The sequence below is a fragment of the Miscanthus floridulus genome, chromosome 19 (genome assembly GCF_019320115.1).
Source record: "Miscanthus floridulus cultivar M001 chromosome 19, ASM1932011v1, whole genome shotgun sequence".
Taxonomy (NCBI): domain Eukaryota; kingdom Viridiplantae; phylum Streptophyta; class Magnoliopsida; order Poales; family Poaceae; genus Miscanthus; species Miscanthus floridulus.
The window spans coordinates 108,111,643-108,138,013 of record NC_089598.1 but is presented as its reverse complement, the minus strand read 5'-3'; the positions used below and the strand labels follow the sequence as shown (position 1 = coordinate 108,138,013).

At 42.9% G+C, this 26,371-nt stretch overlaps 1 protein-coding gene, 1 non-coding gene and 1 pseudogene across 2 annotated transcripts; all 3 read left to right on the top strand.

The window, feature by feature from the left end:
- Window positions 1-10,594: 10,594 nt before the first annotated feature.
- LOC136530019 (small nucleolar RNA R71) lies at window positions 10,595-10,703 on the top strand. Its single transcript, XR_010777529.1, has one exon. It is a non-coding gene; the product is annotated as a small nucleolar RNA R71 (small nucleolar RNA).
- A 4,513-nt stretch (window positions 10,704-15,216) lies between these two features.
- LOC136528609 (probable serine/threonine-protein kinase PIX13) lies at window positions 15,217-19,007 on the top strand. Its single transcript, XM_066521569.1, has 6 exons — window positions 15,217-15,657; window positions 16,440-16,792; window positions 17,328-17,463; window positions 17,904-18,046; window positions 18,132-18,255; window positions 18,392-19,007. The coding sequence occupies exons 1-6, from the start codon at window positions 15,573-15,575 to the stop codon at window positions 18,805-18,807; spliced, it is 1,257 nt and encodes a 418-aa protein (XP_066377666.1). The 5' UTR covers window positions 15,217-15,572; the 3' UTR covers window positions 18,808-19,007.
- Window positions 19,008-21,106: 2,099 nt separating this feature from the next.
- Window positions 21,107-25,514, top strand: LOC136526584 (uncharacterized; annotated as a pseudogene).
- Window positions 25,515-26,371: the final 857 nt, after the last annotated feature.

Genomic DNA, 26,371 nt, shown 5'->3' with positions numbered 1-26,371 from the left:
AATGAATTTGATGCTTGTATGGTACCACTATTGCTTGTATATTTGAAATGATCTAGTGGTAGCATATGACATGTTTGTGGGCTTGTAAACCTAGTGTTTGATCTAGAAAATAAGCAACATGTGTTTAACTCAACATGGTACAAGATAACCCTTATTTGGAGGTGTGAAGAAGCTTGTCCTTGGATCAAACCGAGTTAAATATCTTTTGTAAGTAATCTAGATTGAACCAAATTGAGAAAATGATCCTTATTTCACATGGTTTCACCCCAACCTATCTATAACTTGAGCTCACCTTTTGTGCTAATTGTTGACAAAGGGGGAGAGAAATTCACAAAGATAGTAAGATAGGAGGAGCAAACAAATGAAATGACATTGTAAGGGGATCAATAAAAAATGCACACAAGTAGGGGGAGCAAGCTCATAAACTTGCATGTTACATTTAAATGTGCATTTCATATATTTGCTTGCATGACACAAGTTTTAAATTTCAATATTCATGCTTGTGTGGTATATGCTAGTTGTAGGTTTGAATGATGAAATGAAAATCTAGCATGCATAGATTATCTAGTGATTTCATTTCCAAGTGTTTCTGAGTGGTATCAAGCTAACCATGGTGCTAAGGATGGTATAATGGTACACTCCGATTGGTATCATGCTTCAAAGGTCCATCTTTTATACCTTAGCATCATTTGGTAGACATTGTCTGCTATATTTCCTATCTAAGCAAATGTGCAAGCTACAATCCAAACTCTTAGCACATATGTAGGGGGAACAATTACTACCATTTAGAGTTCATGAAACTTGTCCATATTCTTTTACACATGGTAAATATGCTTGGGCAAACAACGTGGATTCAATTAAATCTCAATTCATATCTTTGTGAAAGGGTTGTCATCAATTACCAAAAAAGAGGAGATTTAAAGCTCTAGTTTGGTTTTGGTTAATTGATGAAACCCTAAGTGCTAACCTAGTTTATCAAAGTGATTATGAGATAGGTAGCACTACTCCAAGTGATGAAGCAATGACGAAGATCATGACGATGGTGATGGCATGGTGATGATAAAATGCTTAAACTTGGAAAAGAAGAAAGAGAAAAACAAAAGGCTTAAGGCAAAGGTAAAAATTGTAGGAGCCATTTTGTTTTAGTGATCGAGACACTTAGCGAGTGTGATTACATTTAGAATCGATAGTCATACTATTAAGAGGGGTGAAACTCATATTGAAATGCGGTTATCAAAGTGCCACTAGATGCTCTAACTCATTGCATATGCATTTAGGATCTAGTGGAGTGCTAACACCCTTGAAAATGTCTGTGAAAATATGCTAACACATGTGCATAAGATGATACACTTGGTGGTTGGCACATATAAGCAAGGGTGAAGAAGTTAGAGGTGAAAAGGAGTTAGTCTTGCTGGTCACTGAGTGATCGGACGCTCGTCTCAGAGGGACCGGTGTGTCTGGTCAAGTGTGGCAGCGTAGATGCCAACGTCAGTCATCGACCGGACGCTAGGTCTTGGACTAACTGGACGCTGAGGTCCAGCGTCTGGTCCTGTTGTTAGGCAGCATAGAAGAAAGTCACTGTGAGACCAGACGCTGGCAGGGTCCAGTCAAGCATGATTGGACGCATCCGATCGAAGAAATTCATCTCTGGAACCTTACTGAAAATGACCGGATGCTAGAGGCTGAGCGTCCGATCAGTTTGTGCGCTGCGTCCGATCAATAGATGACCGTTGAAATCTAACGAACAATATTCAAAGAGAGGGACACGTGGCGTATATCACATGACCGGACGCTAAAGGCCAGCGTCCGGTCAATCCGACCAGAGTGTCCGGTCACCCCGAGTTGTGCCCAATGAAGGGGTACAATGGCTCTATTTCGTAGGGGCTTCTATTTAAGCCTCATGGCTAGCTCAAGCTCACACTCTTAGCCATTTGCATTGACATAGCAACCTTGTGAGCTTAGCCAAAGCCCTCCCACTCATCTCCATCATTGATTCATCATCTTTGTGAGATTGGGAGAGAATCCAAGTGCACTGCTTAAGTGATTGCATCTAGTGGCACTTGGCATTCGTGTTTCGCTGTGGGATTCACTTGTTACTCTTGGTGGTTGCCACCACCTAGATGGCTTGGAGCAGCGAGGATCGTTGAGTGGAGGTTGGTGATTATCTCCGGCTCCGATCATGGTGATTGTGAGGGGTCTTGTGCCTTCCCCGGTGGAGCGCCAAAAGGTAACTCTAGTGGATTGCTCGTGTCATTGAGTTACCTCACTTGTGGGTAGGTTCTTGTGGTGTCCAATTATGTGGACGAGGTTTGTGCAACACCTCTTAGCCACCGAACCAACAAGTGTTGGTCGACACAATGGGGACTAGCATGCCGGCAAGCACGTGAACCTCGGGAGAAAAATTGGTTCTCTTGCCCTTTGGTATTCTCCCGGTGATTGAATTAGTATTCATCTTGTGATTGGTTCACTCCTCTACACGATGGTATAATCACTCTACTCACTCATTTATATTCTTGCAAACTAGTTGTGGCAAGCTCTTTAGTGTAATTAGAATTGAGAGCTTGCTTTGTTATTTTAGTTCATCTAGTGGAGCTCTTTAGAGTAGTAAGATTGAGAGCTCTTAGTGAGTAGTAACATTGCAAGTTGTGTGCCTAGTAATCATTGCAACTAGAATTGTTGGATAGGTGGCTTGTAACCCTTGTAGAGCTAGAGCAAGTTTGCATTTCGCTATTTGTCATACTAATCAAATTGCTCTAGTTGATTTGTAGAGTTTTAAATAGGCTATTCACCCCCCTCTAGCCATATTAGGACCTTTTAACTATGCACCTGGAACACGAAGCTTGATGCCACACTCAAGAAGATGGGCTTGAAGCAGAGCGCGCATGAGGTGGCGGTGTACCGGTGAGGCAGCGGACACAACGTTCTACTGGTCGGTGTCTATGTCAATGACCTCATCATCACCGGTGCTGAAGAGCAGAAGGTGGAGGCGTTCAAGGCGAAGATGAAGAAGGCGTTCGACATGAGTGATTCGACCTCCTATGCTTCTACCTCGGTGTTGAAGTGCACCAGGACGCCAGTGGGATCGCCCTTTACCAAACCCACTATGCCAAGCGCATCCTCGAGCTTGGTGGCATGACAGGCTATAATCTAGCCGACATCCCAATGGAGGAGAAGCTCATGCTAAGTTAGGAGAGCATGGCGAAGGAGGTCAATCCGACCCATTATCGGTGGCTAATCAGGAGCTTATGCTACCTGGTCCACACCCGGTCGGACCTCGCACTCATCGTCAGGTACATAAGACGGTTCAGGGAGCATCAATGATGGAGCATATGCAAGCCATCAAGCGAATCCAGTGCTATGTGGTGGGCACCCTCGACTACGGTCTTCACTATGGAAGGGCCCCTGACATGGCGTGTTTCATCGGCTACTGCGACAGTGACCTCGCCGGTGATGTGGACACCTGCAAGAGCACAACTAGGATGATGTTCTTCCTTGGTGATTGCTTGGTCAGCTGGTAGTCCCTCAAGGAGAAGGTGGTGGCCCTCTCAAGCTATGAAGCGGAGTACATCACCATCACCACTGCAGCTGCTCAGGCCCTATGGCTGTCAATGATGCTAGCAGAGCTCCTTGGTAGGAAGGTGGATGTGGTTGAGCTAAAGATGGATAGCAAGTCTACCATAGCTCTAGACAAGAACCCTATCTTCTATGAAAGAAGCAAGCACATCCGTATCAAGTATCACTTCATCAGGGATTGCTTGGAGGATGGGAGCATCTAGGCTAGCCACATCGCCACTACTGATCAGCTGCCTGATATTCTCACCAAGTCGCTGGGGAAGTCCAAGTTGCAGGAGATGAGGGAGAGGATTGGGCTACAACAGATCACCTCTAGTGCTCAGCACAAGGCTTAGGATGAGAATTGATAGATAAGCCTAGTGCTAAAGCACTTGTATCTTACTTTTCTGCACTTTACTTTCCTTGACTTCCAAGCCTTGTTTTAGGAATATGCTCAGCATCTACTTTAGTGGTTAGAATATGCTGGTGCAAGTAGGGAGGCCCTCTGCATATAAAGCAGGGGCATTGTCATTGTTTTTTTGGAAAGGGCATTGCCATTGTAAAAATGAAGCCATTGTATTTCCTTTCAATCCAAGCGACCAAGCTGCCCTCTGGTAGTTTCCAGATCTAAATCTGAGATCTAATTGGGCCAACAAACTGGTCTATTTCTAGATGTGGATCACATAAATGATTGTCTATAGAAACTCTTATTTTTGCAAGTCAGGCCCATTTGAGCAACAATGGATATGAGACGGTGGCTTGCACTATTAGGCATTTGGTTGTTGTAGGGTTACCATCATAGGACCTAAAGACAGTGCCGAATTTTGGCATGATTGTTGAAAGGGATGTGTGGATTCTACCAGAGTAGGTGAGCCGATGAGGTGGAGGTGCACGGATTGGGGACTGTGAAAGGGGTAGTGTACTTTAAAAACAATTTTCATAGGCAAGTGTCTTAACCATCCATCTCTAGAAATTGATATCCATATTTGGGTGTAGCACTCATGGAAACCATGTTTTTCGTGGTTGTTGACATTTCTTAGAGTCGCTACTAAGAATAGAGTTTTAAATCTAGTCCCTAGCAATAATGCCAGAAATGCTTGTTGGTATTTACTAACGTGTCACTTGTTTTTAAATAGGCACCTATTATAAACCTATATCTCCTAATTTTACTAGGTTGTCACCTCTAGTGATGATATTAGAGATATTTGTTGGTACTACATAGCATTACTACTAGAATAATACTAAGCAGTTCTTTATTAATTATGTGACTAGAAAGAATAAATAAATATATAAATGAAAAGGATCTGCAAGCGAACAGATAATATACTATTGTAGCATTTTACCCAAGAGTATTCTAGGTATCGTTATTTATATTTTTATCACAGAGAAGGTCTAGCATGAACATGTATTGATAACTTATACTATTGAAGGAGAAGTAAACCATAACCAATATTCTACTCATAATAGGGGTAAGTCATAGGATAAGTTTATATATATATGTATGTATGTATATATATGATGAGTATTGATCAATGATAATGATAAATCACTCAGAGTACTCCTTTCTATGGCATTAGCATGGTCGGGTAGAATATTAGAGGAATAATTCTTAAGTCATTCTTAATTATAAGTCAAAGCATGCATTGATTAGTGCAATTATACCTAGTAATCATTGCTAAGATCATCATCATATCTACACATTAGGGATATTACTAAGGAAGATTAAGAATAGAGCTTGCTCTTCCTTCGTAACTGAACCCTACGTGCGCCTATATTCGAGGAGTGGACTACAAAGGACTCAACGGGAGTGTCACATCCACGATTTACCATATGACCCAGAATATAGAGTGTATCCGTAGGTAAACAACATATAAGCACCAGGCTTACACAATGTCGACCACACACCTATGGATCCTTAGAGTGAGCACTATAAAAACTTATACATGAACATAATGATAATCCAACTATACTATGCATATAATCAAAGTAGACCATGAACATTATAATAAAGAACATGAATAAGATGAATATTGATATTGTCATAACAATTGTAACTAGCATATAAAAGTAATGGAGATACAAACGAGAGAGGGGTGCAAAGATTATACCAAACCACACTCTTGACAAGATCAAAAGTCCAAGCGAAGCCTGCTTGCCTCCGTCTAGACCTAGCCTAACTAGCTATGACATAGAATATGGTGGAGCTCTGAGGATGATTAGAGTTTCTGTCTTCTCAGATGACTTATCTGCCTTTTTAGGGGGGGCAGGGGCTGATATATACAAGTCGGAGTGTCCAATGTGAGCCCTTGGATCAAATCGACTTAAAGGACAGCGTAGATGCATCTAGGAGGCGGTGGAGAACCAACATAACAATGAGGGGCTGATAGGTGGGCCCCACCTAGCGGCGTCTCGCTCTCCGCTTCGGTGCGGAGTCCTCCTGAGTCTTCTAGAGTCTTCTGGTGTCCATTTCGCTGCGGATAAGCGCAAATAAATCTGACATGTAGGTCCATCTTGATGGTTTTCTTGATAAACCCTGTAGAAAATACAGATTCACCAAAACTCGTGGAATTTGTTAGTTTAAACCCCTAAACCTTCATTGGTGATTATATTTATGCCCTTATGCATGTTATATTGATGGTTTATAATGGTTGTTAACTACCGTCAACAAACTCCTCTAAGCTTAACCTTTGCTAGCCCCTTAGCAAAGCTAAACTCAGTAAATGGATCAAGAGTTTAAGGATTTTAAAAACATTGATGTAACTCCTCAAAAGTACACATGCGTTCAAATAAGAATTCTCCTCTAGATTAGAATAAACCGATCTGACTTTCAAATTCACCCATATTACCTTCAACCATGGGGCTTTTTAACCTTCACTTGGGTTTTGAGCAATTGAAAGACAGAACGATCAAGTTAAGCACTATGTCTCAAGTTCTTTGCTCAACCATTATTCTGGAGTTTTTATAGGTTTTTAAAATAAAACTCAGAGTTTCCATTATATGACACTCTCAAGTCTCTCAATATATGTATGGTATTTGTGGATACTCAGCAAGGCAATAGTGGTGTTATGCCTTTCTCTTCCTATAACTAAGGCTTATGTGGAGCTCATAGGAATGGAGATAGCATGAAAGAGCATACTTGCAATACATATATTGTAAAGTCAAACCTCGATCCAGAGAGAGTTAAGGCATACAATCAAATCGAGATGTGCATGTGTATGGATGCATGTAGTGGATATATTTGGTGGCTAATCTAGTTCTACATTGCTCCTTGAAAACATATTTTTCTTTTGAAACTTGGAAACAACTTTGCAAGAGAACATGGGCTATCTTATCCATCTTTTTTTAGGGCGGGCATCTAAGTACCCATTGTCTTAAATATATCGGACACTTGTCCATTTTTTTCATCTCTTTTTTATGAATAACTTTTGCATAGCCCCATGCCTCTTTTATGCAACAAAACTTTTGAGAGATAGCAATAAGAACTTGAAGCGTTTATTTGGTGGATATCCTATGAACATGTTTTTGGTGTTTACTCTTAGTGTAGGAGTAAAACATTTTTTGGTGGATCTAGATAGAATGACATATTTTTGCGCCTACCCCCAGTGTAGGGGTAGTGCATATGTGGGTGATGTGTACGTGATCTTGATTTTAAAAGCATGACAAACCTCTCATAAGGGTCAACAAAGCTTGACTAAACTTAATACAGTGCAAGCAACATATATGTGAAAGTTTTTCTAATCTAAATATCATATATGGCTCTGGTAGGAATTCAAACTTTATCACACATGAGCTCTTCATGTAGGATTTTTATGTTTTTCAAAAGATAAATCTTCAGAACATTAGTATCACTTGGAACAAGATAAACAACAGCTCAGACCTTCTCATATCATATTTGTCGACTACCTAGACTTAGATCAAACATACGCTACCCATGAGTTTCAAGTTCAGAGTAAATTCTTATATCAAAACGGTCGTATCCAAAACTCAGGAGAATTCAAGGCTGAAAACTAGATACTTGAAAGAAATTATGATAGAGCAACTATTCATCATTTCCATTGTAAGAGATTATCCTTGGAGTTCATTTATTTAGCTTCTTAAAAATAGAAAACTAGACGCACACTTTTTATTTTATTTTTACTTTTAAGATCACACCTTACTATTATATACCTAAAATAAATTTTTTTATTTTGTTTTTGTTTATTATGCATCTTTTACTTCTTTTAGCAAATATGAAGCAAGCTTAAAAAATAGTAAAACAAAAAGGGGAAAGAAATACTTAGCTAGATACATGGGGGATGCTCCTCCCCCCAAACTGGATGTTGTCGTGGTCTTTCTAAGAGTGAGTCTACTAGCAAAAGTCTTTCTCATCCATCCAGAAGTTGTGTTCCTCGTGCAGCGAATGTAGTGACAGTTTAGGAAAATATACTTCGGATGGATGGCTTTACTCTTGATTATCCTGCAAAATACTCCAACAAGAACACCAAAACTCATGACATAGATTAGGATAAGGGGTTAGCGGTCAGCCATTCAGAGAATTGTTGTCCTTGGAGGTTTAGACAGCTTTTCTAATTGGCAAATTTGTAGCAGGATGTCTATTATTTTTGGATTTTCTTATTTATATAATGCAGAAAGAAAATATGCATGCATGTTATATATATATATATATATATATATATATATATATATATATATATATTATTTTTTATGCCACCACAATGAATCTTCTCGTGGGTGTTTACACACCACAAAATTACTCACGTGGGGCTTAGGATTTATGTTGCAATACTGTAATGCAGTCATGAAACTTTTTATCTTCCTATTCTAAATGCAATGCTAATGCAGAAAAGTAAATATGCTAAAGTGAAAAGTAATTCATGCAATACTAAAAAGTAAATATGGATAACTACCGATGTTACCTCACGGTCAGGGTTCAGATTTTAAGTCCTTTGGACCGGACTTGGCTAGAGAAAAGTTCTTCACTCTTTGGGTGCATCATCCTGTCTCAGTAATGGAGACTCAGATGGTTGCACATCTTGTGACTTTGGTGGCGATGCTACCTTTTCTTTCCATACTTGCTTGGTCTGTGGACTTGACTTTGGCAGAGTGGGCTCATCTTTTACAACTTCAGGTTCCTCATCTTTCTCCCAACTTTTCTTTGTGGATTAATTCTTTTGGTTTTGGGATGATCGACATCTCCTCCTGGAGCGGGACTTCTTCGGCTACTCATAAGTGGTCTAACTATTGAAATAACAGCATACCTTTTCTCTTGGGAATTAGAAGTGGACTTGTCCAGATTCGACGTAGATGATCGCATTAGTAGTGTTGAGGAACAATCTTCCAAGTATGGTGGATGTATCATCTTCTTCTTCTCCCATGTCTAGAACCATGAAGTCGGCAAGGGCATAGTGATCATATATCCTTACCATGAGATCTTTTGCTATTCCCATCGGAAATCGGATTGATTGGTCCACCACCTGCAATTGCATATATATAGGGAACAAAGGTTCATCACCAAATAAGTATTCATATGTTACCTTGGACATTAGATTGACACCCGACCCAATATCGTAAAAGGTCTTATGGAAGATTCTTTATCCAATGGTACACTCGATCGTGGGTACACCTGAATCATCCTTCTTAGCAAGGAATGGTGAAGCAAGGAGGTGGTCGTACTCTGATCGGAGTGTGTTGATCATGTTGACTGATTCTTCTTATGGTTGCCTTGTTTTGTTCTTTCTCTTTCTCCTGTTATTCTTCTTCTTGGTCACTCTTGTCTCTTTGGGTAGGTATGGCGTCTATGGATGTCTAGGAGATTGTAAGATACGATTCTTGAAAGAAAACTTTTCCTTTCTATCCTTGATTGTAAAACAGATCTTGACACTGTCCGCGTAGATGATGGCTTTTGTGGTGCTTAGGAAAGGTCGGCCAAAAATAATGGGTGCCCTTATATCTCTACCTGTTTCTAAAACCACAAAGTCTACAAGAACATATGATTGTCCCACTCGAATAATAGCATCTTGAAGAACTCCCTTGGGGTAAAAGAGTGACTGATCTGCAAGCTACAAACGCATATTTGTATACAACAAACTATCTCCATTAATTTGATCATAAATTACCTTACACATGATGTTGACACTTGCTCCAAAGTCACAGACATCTTCTTGAAAAATGTGAGGTCCAATGGCGATGGGGGTGATAGGTCTCCCTGGATTGCTTTTCTTCTCCGGCAAGGTATAGTCTATCCACCTTCCCGTCGATGGTTGTATACAGTAATATGTTGCATTGTGAATATCAACAAGATTTGTAGTTTCTAGATCTTCTGATTGCCCTAGAATCTTACCTTTGTCGGACGGGGGAACAGCAGCAGCCAGCTGAGCTATTTGTGATTCTATCATTTTATTAAAGCTATGCTGGTTTTTAATAGCAGAAGCAAAGCTATCCATTTTACTATTTATGTTCTCTAGAATTTTATCATTGGTAGCTATCTTTCTAGATAATCCCTCCATAAGTTTGGATTGGCCAGCAATTAATTCTCTCAAGGGTGGTTGATTAAAATTATTAAAATTATTATCTTGATAGTTACCTTGGTATTACCTTGGTAGTTCGGCCTTTGTTGCTGATTCCATCTTTGATTCTGCCGAGGATGAAAGTAATTGTTGTTGACAAAGTTCACATCCTCTTGGGTTTTAGAACAGTTGTTTCCTAAATGTCAATGTTTCCACATACTTCACATGTCATGTGAGAATCATGAATATGCATGACTTCTTGCTTCTCATTGGCTCGATCTTCAAACTTCTTTATCAGCAGGTCCATCTTGGCAGATAGCATGTCTACCTCCTTGAGTTGATGCATACCTCCACCCCTCTTGCGGATTTGAACACGTTCTTCATTCCAACCTTGATTGGAGGCCATCTTCTCCACAAGAGCTATTGCAGCTAGTATGGTGAGTGACAGGAATGCACCTCCGGCAGCAGCATCCAAAGTCTCACGGGTACCGTTGGTCAACCCATGGTAGAAAGTATGCATGAGTAGCCAATTCTCCATCCCATGATGAGGACATTCTGCAATGTAATCTTGAAAGCGTTCCCATGCCTCAGGGACAGATTCATCATGTTGTTGTTGAAAGCTTAAAATTCTCCCACGTAAAGCATTGGTCTTGCCTGTGGGAAATAACTTTGCTAGAAAGACAGTGGGGCAGTTATCCCTTGTAGTATTTCTATCTTTATTAGCGTAGAACCATTGCTTTGCCTTCCCTAAGAGTGAGAATGAGAAGAGGCGAAGTAATATGGCATCCCGGGTTACTCCTTTGATGGTGAAAGTGCTACAAATCTCTAGGAAGTGTTGGAGATGTGCACTCGCATCTTCATGTGCCTTTCCACAAAACTAGTTTGCTTGCACCATGTTGATGAGAGCTGGGTTGAGCTCGAATCCATTGTCTCCAACATTGACTATTGGTCTAGTATGGATGTTGGCTATAGCTGGAGCAGAGAAATCATGGAGAGTCCTGTTAGCCTGGCTTCAAATTCTGGTGTTAAACTTCGCCTTATATGGTTGTCTTCCGACTTTAAAGTTGGAACTTTCTTGAGTTTAGCTCTAGTCCTTCTGATTAATGCTTCTGGATCTTCAATGTAGTTTATCGGAAGGTCAAAACCAGTCATACATTACCCTGCATAAGATACACAAGTAGACAAAACAAGGATAAGCCTGTTTGAGCAGAGGTCAATGGTTATCTTCGATCACATCAACAAGTATAAGTTTATCAATACTTCCTTTGCCTAACTACCTTCTCCGGCAACGGCGCTAAAAATGTTTGTTGACATTTCTTAGCGTCGCTACTAAGAACAGAGTTTTGAATCTAGTCTCTAATAACAACGCTAGAAATGCTTATTGGTATTTATTAACGTGTCACTTGTTTTTAAATAGCCACCTATTATAAACCTATATCTCCTAATTTTACTAGGTTGTCATCCCTAGTGATGATATTAGAGATACTTGTTGGTACTATATATCATTACTACTAGAATAATACTAAGCAGTTCTTTATTAATTATGTGACTAGGAAGAATAAATAAATATATGAATGAAAAGGATCTGTAAGTGCACAGATAATATACCATTGTAGCATTTTACCCAAGAGTATTCCAGGTATCGTTATTTATATTTTTTATTACAGGAAGGTCTAGCATGAACATATATTGATAACTTATACTATTGAAGGAGAAGTAAACCATAACCAATATTCTACTCATAACAGGGGTAAGTCATAGGATAAGATATATATATATATAAGATATATATATATATATATATATTATATCTTATCAATGATAATGATAAATCACTCAAAGTACTCCTTTTCTATGGCATTAGCATGGTCAGGTAGAATATTTGAGGAATAGTTCTTAAGTCATTCTTAATTACAAGTCAAAGCATACATTGATTAGTGCAATTATACCTAGTAATCATTGCTAAGATCATCGTCATATCTACACATAAGGGATATTACTAAGGAAGATTAAGAACAGAGCTTGCTCTTCCTTCGTAACCAAACCCTACGTGCTCCTATATTCGAGGAGTGGACTACAAAGGACTCAACGGGAGTGTCACATCCACGATTTACCACATGACCCAGAATATAGGGTGTATCTATAGGTAAACAATGTATAAGCACCATGCTTACACAATGTCAACCACCCACCCATGGATCCTTAGAGTGAGCGCTATACGAACTTATGCATGAACATAATGATAATCCAACTATACTAAGCATATAATCAAAGTAGACCATGAACATTATAATAAAGAACATGAATAAGATGAATACTGATATTGTCATAATAATTGTAACTAGCATATAAAAGTAATAGAGATACAAACGAGAGAGGGGAACAAAGATTATACCAAACCACGCTCTTGACAAGATCGGGAGTCCAAGCGAAGCCTGCTTGCCTCCTTCTAGACCTAGCCTAACTAGCTATGTCCTAGAATATGGTGGAGCTCTGAGGATGATTAGGGTTTCTATCTTCTCAAATGAGTTATCTGCCTTTTCAGGGGAGCAGGGGCTGATATATATAGGTCGGAGTGTCCAACGTGAGCCCTTGGATCAAACCAACTTAAAGGATGACGTAGATGCAACCTAGGAGGCGGTGGAGAACCGACATAACAACGAGGGGCTGACAGGTGGGCCCCACCTGGTGGCGCCTTGCTCTCCGCTTTGGTGTGGGGTCCTCCTGAGTCTTCTAGAGTCTTCTGGTGTCCGTTTCACTGCGGATAAACGCAATTAAATCTGACATGTAGGTCCATCTTGATGGTTTTCTAGATAAACCCCGCAAAAAATACAAATTCACCAAAACTCATGGAATTTATTAGTTTAAACCCCTAAACCTTCATTGGTGATTATATTTATGCCCTTATACATGTTATATTGGCGTTTTATAATGATTGTTAACTACCGTCAACAGTGGTCCTTGAACCAACAACGAGTTTAGTTTCGCTTTTCTTTGGCATCATTTGATATGGCTAGCTATTTTTAAAGCTATAGTCATGGGCTCCATGACTACTAGGTAGATGGCTACCGCCAGGTGGTGCAGGACTTGCAAATAAGGCTGAGTTCTGTGTGATAGTTGTAGGCTACGATGATGGGACAGTGGTGGAGCTAGGATTAACTTTTAAGAGGGGACAATTTACACTATAGAGATTAATGTGCACACAATTGCTAGAGCAATTAGTCACTGACAACATAAATACCTAATATTAAATAACAGAAAGACTGTATTAAGTACAAATATTTACCATTTAGTATACTGTATAGGTTATATAGTGAGTACAAATTAGTATGAGATTGAAAAATTAGTGTTATCCTAAACGCTAAACGGTAAATAGTCGGTCACCTACCGTTTAGCCCATTATTCGGGCAAAACGGGTGTTTAAACGGGAAAACGGCCGTTTAAATGGTCAAAACAACCGATTAAACAGAAACGGTGTACCACCGTGTAGCGTTTAAACGGTGTGTAAACGGGCTAAATGGCCGTTTAGGCGAACGGTGGAAAAATACCAATTGTACATTGATTATTAGTCTATAACTACTACTTAGGCTGTGGCAAGAGGGTGACAAGGCTGAGGTTGGCCTAGCCTTAGCTTCACCGGTGTGGAGTAGGTTAGAGGAGGCGTTTATAGAGGTTGTTGAGAAACCCACCTTTGGTTCAATGACTGTGCAAAAGGAAATACGACTATGCCTAGATTGGCAGGGTTATGCTTCATTCCACTCCACTATAAAGATTTGGGCAGAGTGTTGCAAAATGCTACTACTCCCTGCCGCTTCACCCATTTTGCGCTATGGGTGGGAACGAAAAAACCTGCTCCCCATGCTCCAATCCTGCTCCCATCATCCTTCTTCTTTGCCACCCTACCCTCCTTCTCCTCTGATGACTCAGCCTCCCTCACCTCCCTTGCCACCCTTCTCCCCCATTGATTCGGTCTTCCCCACCCTTCCCCGTTCCTCTTACCAACCTTCTCTGTGTGGATTCGGTGGCGGTGGACTCCATGTGCCCTTGTCTTCCTCTACTCTAGTGAGGAGGGCTCCTGAGTTGCGCCGACGTTTCACCGCTCTCCCTCCTTGTCTTCCTCCACGGAGGTGGCCTAGCTCACCCCCATCGTGTTCCTCTGCCGCGGCAGCCTCCTCCTACCTAGACCCTATTTGGAGCCGCTTTCCACCAGCTTACAGTGAAATAAAAGTGCACCAACCCCACCAAACGACACACTTTTGAGGCCGCTTTATCCATCCACGATTCTTCTCCCCATGCCTTTTCAATATAGATGCAGAAGTCCTTCCCAGACCGTAGTAGGAAAAATCCCGATTCTCTCGCGCTCGTGCCCCTCCATCGCTCACCCTTCGTTGCGCTGCCTCTACTCCCTCTGCCTACTCCCTCTGCGGTTGAGGTCGCAGAGGGAACCCCTGCACCCACTGTCGGATCTCGTCCTCTGAATTCTTCTCTCTAGAGTCGGCATTACAAACAACAAGTTTGTTTTGTCTAGACTAGATTTTTTAGAAGTTTTTTTTGTTGCGAGAAGATTTTTTTATGAAGTTAGTTATGGGAGAAAATCAGCTTTGATCTAAATCGCGATCCAAGGGGCAAGAGTGGATTGGAGTTGATTGGGTGAATATCCCTACGGCGACTAGACCGTGAACTCACTCGTCAAATAGTTATTTAACTGAGGCCTCGTTTAAATTCGGGGTGTAAAATTTTAGGGTGTCACGTCGGGTGTCATATGAAGATGTTGCATGGGGTATTTGGATACTAATAAAAAAATAAATTACAGAATCCGTCTGTAATCCGCGAGACAAATTTATTAAGCATAATTAATCCGTTATTAGCGCATGTGTTACTATAGCATCACGTTGTCAAATCATGGACTAATTAGGCTTAAAGAGATTCGTCTCGTAAATTAGTCGTAAACTGTGCAATTAGATTTTTAGTCTATATTTAATACTTCATACATGTGTCCAAATATTTAATGGGATATGAAGTAAATTTTAGGGAGAAATTAAACAAGGCCTAACTTTTAAGGTGTGCTGTGTGCATGCGCGCTTTCATTTGTCTTGTGTTCGGCAGAAGAAGAGAAAAGAAAGGACTCTCTCGTTTCCTTTTTCCTTTTTTCTTCTTCGTCCGCCCGCGGTGATAGACTTGAGTCTGAGTGAGACGAGACACGAGCAAGAACAAAAAAACGAAAAGGCGGAGTGCCTTGCATCGCGCCAGAGGACAATATAGCGAGTAGCGCAAGTCGGCGGTCGCCTCCATCCTCCTCCTCCTCCCCTGCGTCGCAGACTCGCAGTTGGTTCCTCCCTCCCCTTCCTCTTCCCTTCCTTCCCGTGGCTCTACTCCAGTGCAGTTGCAGTCGCGGTTGCTGTTGCAAATCGAATCTCCCTCTCCCTCCAGCAACCGCTAGAGCCTCCTCACCCCAGGCCTTTCTCTTCTCTTCTCCAACCGCTGCCGCCTGCCCCCGCGCGCCGGCCGCCTGTCATGGGGAACTGCACCAGCGCCATCGATGCCTTTGTCCAGCGCGGCAACAGGGCGTCGCCGTCGCCGTCGCCGGCCGCTACTCCTGGTACGGTAACCCCCGCCAGCATTTCCTCCTCTCTTCTCTCCTAAAGCTTCAATCTTTGGCATGCAACCGGCACCGCCTTGGAATGCAACCGACGGTTCTGTTCGGGTTGTTGCCTGAAATCCTTTGTTTTTTTCCCCTCCGTCACGCAACGCAGCCCATCCTCGGAACATGGCTTTGTTTATCTGATGGCATATGGCGTGCAGTTGTTCTCTTTACCCGCACATATATTGGACTCATACCACCACGTCATCTTGTTCTTCTTGGTGTTGTTTTACAAATTTCTGTTACATCATTAACAAACCTACTTTCCAAGAATCACATGCTTTTGAACGTAAGGCGCACGTGCTCACCAAGTCCTCATGTTTGGGACAATCGATGAATCAACTAAATTCTTCAAGCTCTCTGCAACTATATTTATTTAATTTGTTATTTTGTTGTTCTCTGGCAATTGAGACTTGTCTGTAGAATAAAAAACGGACCATCTCTCGTTCTTTTTTTTACCGTATAAGAAAATTTATCTCGGTCCGTCAACCCTTGGCCTCTAGCCTCTGTACTTGCACCTTATATATCTCTATATGTAATTACAAACTTGGAGAGTATCATTTTCTTTTGCTATCCAAATGTCAAAATTTATTTCCCAATCTTGTATATCTATCTCGGAGAGCAAAATTAGCCTCTGTTATATAAATTCTAATGCCATGGTAGATTATTATGCATTTGAAACTTCTCACTTCCTATCCAATTAACTCAAGACCTCACATTTTTTCCTACCTCACGTTCAGGAATGTCTGCATCGAGGAGGACTAGTAGCTCTGCCACCACCGGGAAGCTGTCAACGCTTAGCAGCACCAGCACCTTCATGCCGTCCACAGTTAGTGGTGTCAGCGTCGACGACGATTACCCAGAGGGCCAGATTCTTGAGTCTCCAAACCTCAAGATATACACCTTTGCCGAACTCAAGAGCGCCACCAAGAACTTCAGGCCTGAGACTGTGCTTGGGGAGGGCGGATTCGGCAAGGTTTACAAGGGATGGGTTGATGAGAAGACCCTCAACCCGTCAAAGGCTAGCACTGGCATCATGGTTGCCGTCAAGAAGCTCAATCCTGAGAGCGTGCAGGGAATGGAACAATGGCAGGTACAGAAACTGCCGAGTTGCTAGTTTTTCATCACATTATTATTTATTAATTGCAACAACAACTATGACAATAACAACAACAACAAAGCCTTTTAGTCCCAAGCAAGTTGGGGTAGGCTTTATTTATTAATTGCAAGCTTTAGAAAAATCTAATAGATGCAATCTAAGGTGGTTCCGGGTTTAATTATCAGGGAACTAGGGAAATGAATCAGTGAATGCTTACACATTACACAATAGTGCATCTTGCTGCCCTTTTCAGCTCGTTTCAATTGTGTACTGATTTTTCTCTCTATGGATTGTTAAATCATATATTGGTCTGCTTTTTGTAGGATGAACCTAAGAAATCCCTATGTGAGTCTAGTTATTTATCAGTATTCTTTCCTGTTTTATTTACAATCAGAATGATCTAGTTGTTGGGACTTAGTGCATGCTCCTGTACTCTCACCTTTTTATTTTGTGCTTTTTTTATTTCTATCTTTCCTACTTTTAGTCTTATCAGCATATAAGGGTTTAATTTACTTGTTCCCAAATACAGTCTGAAGTCAATTTCCTTGGGAGGATTTCGCATCCCAATCTCGTCAAACTATTGGGCTATTCCATGGATGACAACGAGCTACTACTCGTGTACGAGTTCATGTCAAAGGGGAGCTTGGAGAACCACCTGTTCCGAAGTGAGTATATTTAGAAGATATTATTTTCCTAATGATAGTATTTCATCCAGAAACATCTCTTTATGTCACATTGGTCAACACTCTTTATGCCAACTTCACCTGCAGTAGCGCACTTTGCAAATGTTGGTGCTTCATCTGCATCTACAAATCATTTTCATTAAAATATTATATATGAAGCACCATAGTCCATAGTGCCATACAACTAACGAGCATTTTTGGAGGATGCATGTCAGCATCAGCTAAATTGCCCAGACCTGTACGATATCTTGTTGCTTCAGCTTTCAATTATCCTTGCCGAGTCAAAATGGAAATTCATGATGAAAAAGTTGGCTCCACTTGTTTTCCCTGTTACTATTTCTGGGCCATCCAGGGTATTTTGTTTGTGTGAAACATCTTATTTTCTAGTCGTAATATTAATACTGATTATTCACCATTGACAGGAGGGGCGGTTTACGAGCCGCTGCCTTGGAGCCTCAGGCTGAAGATTCTCATCGGTGCAGCTCGTGGCCTCGCATTTCTTCATTCATCAGAAAGGCAGATCATCTACAGGGACTTCAAGGCTTCCAACATCTTACTGGATTCGGTAAATACTCTTTCCAGAGCTACTAATGACTAGCTGTTGTTACCTGACGGATACTATAATCAGTACACACCAATATCATGTTCAGCACTTCAATGCGAAGCTCTCAGATTTCGGATTAGCCAAGCATGGTCCAGATGGTGGGGAGTCTCATGTGACAACAAGAGTCATGGGAACCTATGGCTATGCAGCTCCAGAGTATGTTTCTACCGGTATGTGTCAGGGTTTCTCTCCCCCCGACATGTCTATCATTTTATCCCTTATGGTTGACAATTTGTGTAAGCAGTATAAGGAATATGATTTTTTCATAGAGCTAAATGATAAGTGATCACATCTTTCATGAACTAGGCCACCTGTATGTGAAGAGTGATGTGTATGGCTTTGGCGTTGTACTGCTGGAGATGATCTCTGGCCTGAGGGCGTTGGACCCGAAACGCCAGAGCGAGAAGGTGAACTTGGTAAACTGGGCAAGGCCATTGTTGTCTGACCGGAGGAAGCTTAGCCAGCTGATGGACAGTGGGCTGGAGGGGCAGTACAATCCCAAAGGAGCCCTCCTGGCTGCTCAGCTGACCCTCAAGTGCCTGAACGGTGACCCAAAGAGCAGGCCATCCATGAAGGAAGTGGTGGAGGCACTGGAGAAGATCGAGTCTGTGAAGAGCAGGGTGAGGGAGCCCAGGAACAGCTCCTCGTCCTCGCGTCGTGGCCAGGTGCAGTCCCCTAGGAGTGACAGCGCTAGGAACAACTCCAGCTCCAGGGGCAGGTAGATGCATGGCATGGCCATGAGGATATTTAGGATGAACTGGTCGATTCTGATGCGGAGGTTGTAAAGGTAGTAGACCACAATTTTTGTTGTCATGACAAAGTTTACGCCGATCATGATGATCAATGTAACAGTTACGTTAGCAGTACACGAGGATGACTTTGTAGTTGGCATATGCATAAATTCAACCATTCTTCCATGGAAGTCTTGTCTGAGTTGAGTTGCATCAGATTGCACTTACAATAGTTCCAGTCATGGTCATTCACTTCATTTTTCGGTTAGTCATGGTTCTGTGCAAGTGCTGAACTTTTATAGCCAAATATGAAGAAAACAAATACTCTAATCATTACAAGAATTCAAGAAAGATTTTATCAACCTTTGCTATTATATAGAAAAAATATTTATTATAATTGCTGAAAATCTTGAGACAGAAAGTGATGTTTGATCATTGCTTGCCCATACAGATTTGGTCATACTCCCTCTGTAGCTGGCTTAAACTAATGTAATACTAGCTAGTCCAAATAAAAGCAACGTGGTGGCACTCTCCGTTCCTTTGTTGTCGACGTTTCTAGTGGGATAACCACTAACAAAGGCTGTCCAGAAACGCTTTAGATTAACAAGCAATAACTTTTGGTGGTAATGGGGATTTATAAATGGTTTCGAGTCACTTAAGGATTTGGTGCCCTAGGATTTAGGCCTCCAATTCTGCATTTCCCTGGATGGTAAAAAGTTCTGTAACTTGGTTGGAACTAAGCCTACCTGCAGATGTCATCACTCATCAGTCGGCACAAGGAAGTGTGTTTCAAGTCCATCTCTTCGCACTGCTAAGCACATATGTGGATTATGTATGATGATCCCACGTTAAGTAGCATTATTACGGAAAGGAGGTAGGCATGTGCCAGGAGTGACTTGACCATTGACCCACCTTTTGATCCTTGGCATACTAGTACTGCACCGTACTATTCTGCCATTGTTATTTCTCTCTAGAATTTATATTCTGAATGTAAGTTCAGAAAGTAGAACGGTTTTATGCTAATTTTTGTGCAACCTAGAAACTTCCAAGTGCTGGCTCCAATGCACAAACCTCAATTGTAATTTGGTGCAACATTTTCCTGAACTTAATTGTAATATGTCCCATAATCTCGGAAAGCAGACGAAACTTTTTTAGAGGAACTATGTGTCAGCGTCACCAAGGAAGTCGAACCTGAGTCAACCACCAACCAGGAGGGCGACGGAGCACCTGAACGCGTCACGGGCTCGGTGAACCAGGCCGAACCTGAACCAAGGAAAGGGAGTCGCGTCCGACGCACCAACGTACGGTTCGGTGGAGATGAGTGGGCGTGAGTCATAGGATACGCACAGCTGCGTCTGTGAGACTCACGTCGATGGCCAAGGGCCGGTATACATAGGAACAGAGAGAGAGACCGAGGGGTATGAAAAAACATATGAGAACAACTGAATACTAAGCTTCTCCTTCCGTCATTTGGCTGTTCTTCCAACTTCCCCTTCTCCTTTCCAATTCCTTCCTCCTGGGAAGCTAACAATTGGTATTCAGAGCCTTCCGATTCTCCTTCGCGTTCCCTTTCTCTTCTCTGATTCGCAACTTGCCGTGGTTGGTAGATTTTGTCGCGCCGCCGCTAGCTGTGGTTGCGCGATTGATTTCCTGTAAATCCCCGGATCCGCGAATCGAGTCGAGAACACGCGACTTGGATTCCTCACCACCGCCACCACCACCAAGACCTCCAATCCGTTTCCACTATACTCGTTCCGCCAAACGTCGGGGCGCCATGAATCCGGATATCCAGCTCCTGTTGGCGGAGTTCTAGAAACTCGCCTCCGCACAAGTCGTTACCTAGAAGAAAATCGACGAGCAGACGGATCTCCTCGAGCGGCGATTCACCGAAGCGGATGAAGTCCTGGACAAGCACTTTTGGGAGGCCGACGTGGCGGTCGAGCAGCGGATCATCAACTCCGAACTTCGCCAGGATGCATGCCTCAGCTCCATTGAGAAGACCGCTTTAGATCTCACCTCTTGGCGCCACGAACACCAAGGCATCGTCGACGACCTCCGTCTTCGCATCGGCAAGCTTGACAACTACTGGAACTGATCCGTGATTGAGTCCATCGCCGCTCACCTCAAGCCGGCTATCTTCACCGAACCACTAGTCAAGTCGGAGCAGCACGCCGCATCTGCATCTGCTGGCTACAAGGCTGCTCGGCCCAACGGGCACGGCGTTGATCCTCACCACCGGGAGAATGAGTTTGGGGTTGTCACAACCTATACTCATTCCCCGGTCACGGGTATGGACAACTCCTCTGCAAATCCCCCTAAGTTTCATGGCACTGCATATGACTTAGTGTTATCCCGTAATCGCCCACCTGAAACCCACCATAACCCCACCGGCAAGCTTCCCAAAATGTCCTTCCCAACCTTTGATGGCACTGACCTTAAACTATGGATTACTTGCGCTGAAGATTACTTTGACATGTACTCTGTTGATCCCTCAGTTTGGATTCAGTGCTCATGCATGCAATTCCTTGGCCCTGGCAAACGCTGGATCCAATCAGTTACTGACAAACTGAAAACCATGACCTGGTCTGAATTTTGTCAAGCCTTGCATACCCGTTTTGATCGCGATCAACATGAATACCTTCTTCGCAAGATGAACCGCATTCACCAAACTTCTTTTGTGCAAGATTATGTTGATCGTTTTTCTAAACTTGTTGACCAGCTCACAGCCTATGATTCCTCCACAAATGATCTGCATTACATCACTCGTTTCCTAGATGGCTTACATTCAGACATTCGTACTGTCATTCTTGTTCAGCGCCCTGATTCCCTGGATACTGCGTATACTTTGGCGTTGTTGCAGGAAGAGGCTGCGGAGTCATCATGGAAACGTGAGTTCAAGCCATGGCATCAGAAGGCCAGCTATTCCCCTGCTCCACAACAAGACAGTTTGCAAGTTGGTACAGTGGACAAACCTTTGTTGAATCACAAACCACTAGACAAGAAGCTCGCCGATCTCAAGGCTTATCGGCGTGCCCGTGGTTTGTGTGATCACTACGGAGAGAAGTGGAATCGTGACCACAAGTGTGCACAACAAGTGGGACTCCATGTTTTGGACGAGCTCTATGCTCTTTTCTTTGAAGAACCAGTAGAAGATCCGACACAAGATGGCACTGAGGGACCAGAGCTAGAAGAAACCTATTACTGCTTATCTTCTGACACTATAGCGCAACTGGGGGGTAAAGACCTTGCAATTCCAAGGCATGTTTCAGCAGTGGCCAGTCTTGATTCTCCTGGATTCAAGTAGCTCCACATCATTTATCAGCCAGCACCTACTATCTCAACTGTTAGTTATCCCAGTTCAGTGTCCTTCACTAACTATCAAAGTAGCCAATGGTGAGTTCATGCAGTGTTCTGCACAATTGCTAGCAGCAGTATGGACTATTCAACAGCACTAGTTTACTCATGATCTCAAGGTCTTGTCCATCACACACTATGACATGATCCTTAGCATGGATTGGCTACAACTCTTCAGTCCAATGAAGGTGGACTGGTTGCATCGTTGGTTGGTCATTCCTTATAAAGGTACTACGGTCCGGTTATAAGGCAATCCATTATTAGAGGATTTTTGGAATGATGAGTTGTTGGTGCACATATGCAGTATCACTCCACAACCTCCTGCCACCAAGGGTCAGTTCCCTCCAGCCATCGGTGCCTTACTCACTGAGTTTCCTTCTGTCATTTGTCCACCTGACCAACTACCACCTAAGAGGGACTATGATCATGAGATACCATTGATTGAAGGGGCTCGACCGATCATAGTATGACCATACCATTACCCACCAGCCCTCAAGGATGAAATTGAATCTCAGATTGATTCTATGCTGCAACAGGGTATAATCCAACCAAGTACTTCGCCATTCAACTCGCCTATCTTGCTAGTCCATAAAAAGGATGGTTCCTGGAGATTTTGTGTCGACTATCGATACCTCAATGCCCTTACTGTCAAGACTGCATTTCCTATTCTAGTCTTTGACCAACTCATGGATGAGCTAGTAGGTGCTCGGTATTTTTCCACCTTGGACCTATTGTCGGGCTATCACCAGATCCGACTAAAGGAAGGTGAAGAGCACAAAATGGCGTTCTCCACCCATGTGGCCCACTATGAATTCAAGGTCGTCGCCTTTGGACTTTCTGGTGCACCTGGCACTTTCCAAGGAGCCATGAACAGTACTCTCAAGCCTTGCCTCCGCCGGTGTGCTATTGTTTTCTTTGATGACATCCTTATTTACAGCAAGTCTTTTGAGGAGCATCTCGATCATCTCCGTCTGGTTTTGTCTTTGCTAGCCCAAGATCAGTGGCACATCAAGCTCTCCAAGTGCAAGTTTGCGCAAACTGAGATCTCTTATTTGGGCCATGTCATAAGTGCTAAAGGTGTGGCTACAGACCCAGCTAAGATTGAGGCAGTAGTTTCCTAGCCAACGCCGACTACAGTCAAGGAACTTTGGAGCTTTCTTAGTTTTGCCGGTTTCTACCGCCGCTTTGTTCGACATTATGCAGTCATCTCAAAGCCACTGACAACATTGTTGAAGAAGCACTCACTGTTCGCGTGGTCTACTGAACATGATTCAGCATTCCAGACTCTAAAGAAATGCTTGAGTTCTGCTCCAGTGTTGGCCCTTCCTGATTTCCAAAGACAATTATGTATTGAGACTAATGCTTCTCACTATGGAGTTGGTGCCATGCTCCTTCAGGAGGGCCATCCACTTGCTTTTCTGAGTCAAGCTCTCGGGCCCAAGAATTAGGGGTTGTTAGCATATGAGAAAGAATACATGGCTATCATTATTGCTGTTGATCAGTGGTGTTCCTATTTGCAGCTCGATGAGTTTGTCATTTTCACCGATCACAAGAGCCTCATACATTTGAGTGATCAGTGACTTCACACTGCATGGCAATAGAAGGTGTTCACAAAATTGTTGGGTTTGCAATACAAAATAGTATATAAGCCAGGTACTGACAATCAGGTTGCGGATGCCCTGTCTCGCATTGGCAATCTAGAGGAGCTATCTGCCATTTCTGCCCCAGTGCCTTCCTAGCTCGATGCCATCATCCAGAGCTATGCATCGGATGCTCGGGCTCAGGAACTGATGGCCAAGCTAGCTATCTCTGCAAACTCTGAGCCTAATTTCTCTATGCACCAAGGGCTGCTTCGGTACAAGGGCCGTATTTAGGTGGGACCTGATGTGCCTCTACAACACAAGATTGTCACAGCTTTCCATTCTTCCCTAGTGGGCGGTCATTCTGGTTGTCCTGCCACCTACCAACACATCAAGCTTCTTTTTGCCTAGACCGGTCTGAAATCATCTGTTCAACAGTTTGTGGCTGCATGTCCTACTTGTCAGCAAGCCAAGCCCGATCGCGCCAAATACCCCGGTCTACTCCAACCTTTACTGGTTCCCAGTATGGCATGGCAAAGCATCTCGATGGACTTTGTGGAGGGCCTTCCACCATCTGGGGGCAAGAATTGTATCCTGGTGATTGTCGATCATTTTTCCAAGTATGCACACTTCATCCCAATGGCTCATCCATTCATTGCTTTTACAGTGGCCAAAACATTTATCACCAATGTGTATCGTCTCCATGGTCTGCCATTGTCAATCATCTCGGACCGTGACAAGGTTTTCACCAGTCAGCTTTGGCAAGAGCTTTTCCATTTGGCCAACGTCACTCTTTGGATGTCTTCAGCTTACCATCCTCAAACCGACGGCCAAACAGAGCGTGTGAATCAGTGCATGGAAACTTTTTTGCATTGCTTTGTCAGTTCTTGTCCAGCTAAGTGGCTTGATTGGATCTTCTTGGCTGAGTATTGGTACAACACCACATGGCATTCTTCATTGAACTATTCACCATTATTTGTCCTCTATGATCATCACCCGCACCACTTTGGGATCTCTAAAGACAGTTCTATTTCCTCAGTTCCCCTAGCTGATTGGATGAAGGAAAAATCAATGATGAACACTCTCATTCAGCAGCACCTAGCCCGGGCTCAGCAGCGCATGAAGACACAAGCTGACAAATCTCGTTCCGAACACCAATTTGCAGTGGGCGACTGGGTGTACCTCAAGTTGCAGCCTTATGTGCAAACCTCTTTGGCTGCGCGGGCTAACCAAAAGCTAGCTTTCAAATTCTTTGGCCCGTTTCAGGTCATCGGTCGCGTGGGCGCAGTCGCCTACAAGCTCAAGCTTTCGGAGAATTTAGCCATTCATCCCGTTTTCCATGTGTCCCAGCTCAAGACGGCGATCCCCACATCTCATTCAGTGGCTGATCTTCCCCACAATCTCGATGGGTTGCAGATACCACTGAAGGTTCTCCAGAGGCACATCCACACAATCGACCACAACGTCGTTCCCTAGGTGCTCGTGCAATGGTCCAATCTGCCGCCATCTCTTGCTACCTAGGAAGACACTGAAGCTCTCCGGCAAAGGTTTCCTCGCGCTCCTGCTTGGGGACAAGCAGGTCTTCGTCGGGGAGGGGAAGTCAATGTCACCAAGGAAGTCGAACCTGAGTCAACCACCAACCAGGAGGGCGATGGAGCACCTGAACACGTCACGGGCTCGGTGAACCAGGCTGAACCTGAACCAAGGAAAGGGAGTCGCGTCCGACGCACCAACGTGCGGTTCGGTGGAGATGAGTGGGCGTGAGTCATAGGATACGCACAGCTACGTCTGTGAGACTCACGCCGATGGCCAAGGGCCGGTATACATAGGAACAGAGAGAGAGACCGAGGGGTATGAAAAAACATATGAGAACAACTTAATACTAAGCTTCTCCTTCCATCATTTGGTTGTTCTTCCAACTTCCCCTTTCCCTTTCCAATTACTTCCTCCTGGGAAGCTAACACTATGATGGGCAATTGTTAGGTTGTAGATACGTTGTAAGGTTCAAGGTATACTTATATTTAAGAGTACAAGCTAGGGTTTGCCCGATTTGGTAGGAATTAGAGGAATTAAGGAAGATTAAATCTCTAACAAGTCATAATCCCTTTCAATTCCTTCTAATCCCCTTGATAGAGGATTAACCGAACAAGGCCTAACTAAAGAAGAGCAGCACACTCTTGAGTCCAGAGTAATATGATTTTGTATCTATCACAACCTCAGTCCAATTTACTCCACTCTCTACGCTTCATGTCACCAAACTTCCTCTATTTCCACCATCCTATCCTTGTCCAGTTCTCATGCAACGTTTCCATGGCGAGTTAGTGATATCAACTCTTTACACATTACACCATGTTCTTTGTGAGATTTTAACAGCATCGTCATCTACACCTTATGGAACATATGAAAAGATTCTAGAATGCTTTCTTACCCCCTTTTAAAGTCGCCTAGCGCATCGAAAATGACATTTCCTAGAGATGGCATGCAATGCAAGCACACTAATCTTCCTAATAAGGCACTGCTTTCTCGTAGGTCTTTGGTTTTCGCATATAATTTGATAGAGCACTCTAGACCTCACATGAGACTTAAACTTTGTTTTCTCTTCTACCTTAACTAAAAGGTAG

What these genes read in the sequence shown, in the direction of transcription:
- LOC136528609 (XM_066521569.1), top strand. Translation starts at nt 15,573, where the DNA reads ATGGGGAACTGCACCAGCGCCATCGATGCCTTTGTCCAGCGCGGCAAC. An exon ending in GGAGAACCACCTGTTCCGAA is followed by an intron (nt 17,464 to 17,903) that starts GTGAGTATATTT and finishes CACCATTGACAG; the next exon opens with GAGGGGCGGTTTACGAGCCG. An exon ending in CCAACATCTTACTGGATTCG is followed by an intron (nt 18,047 to 18,131) that starts GTAAATACTCTT and finishes TATCATGTTCAG; the next exon opens with CACTTCAATGCGAAGCTCTC.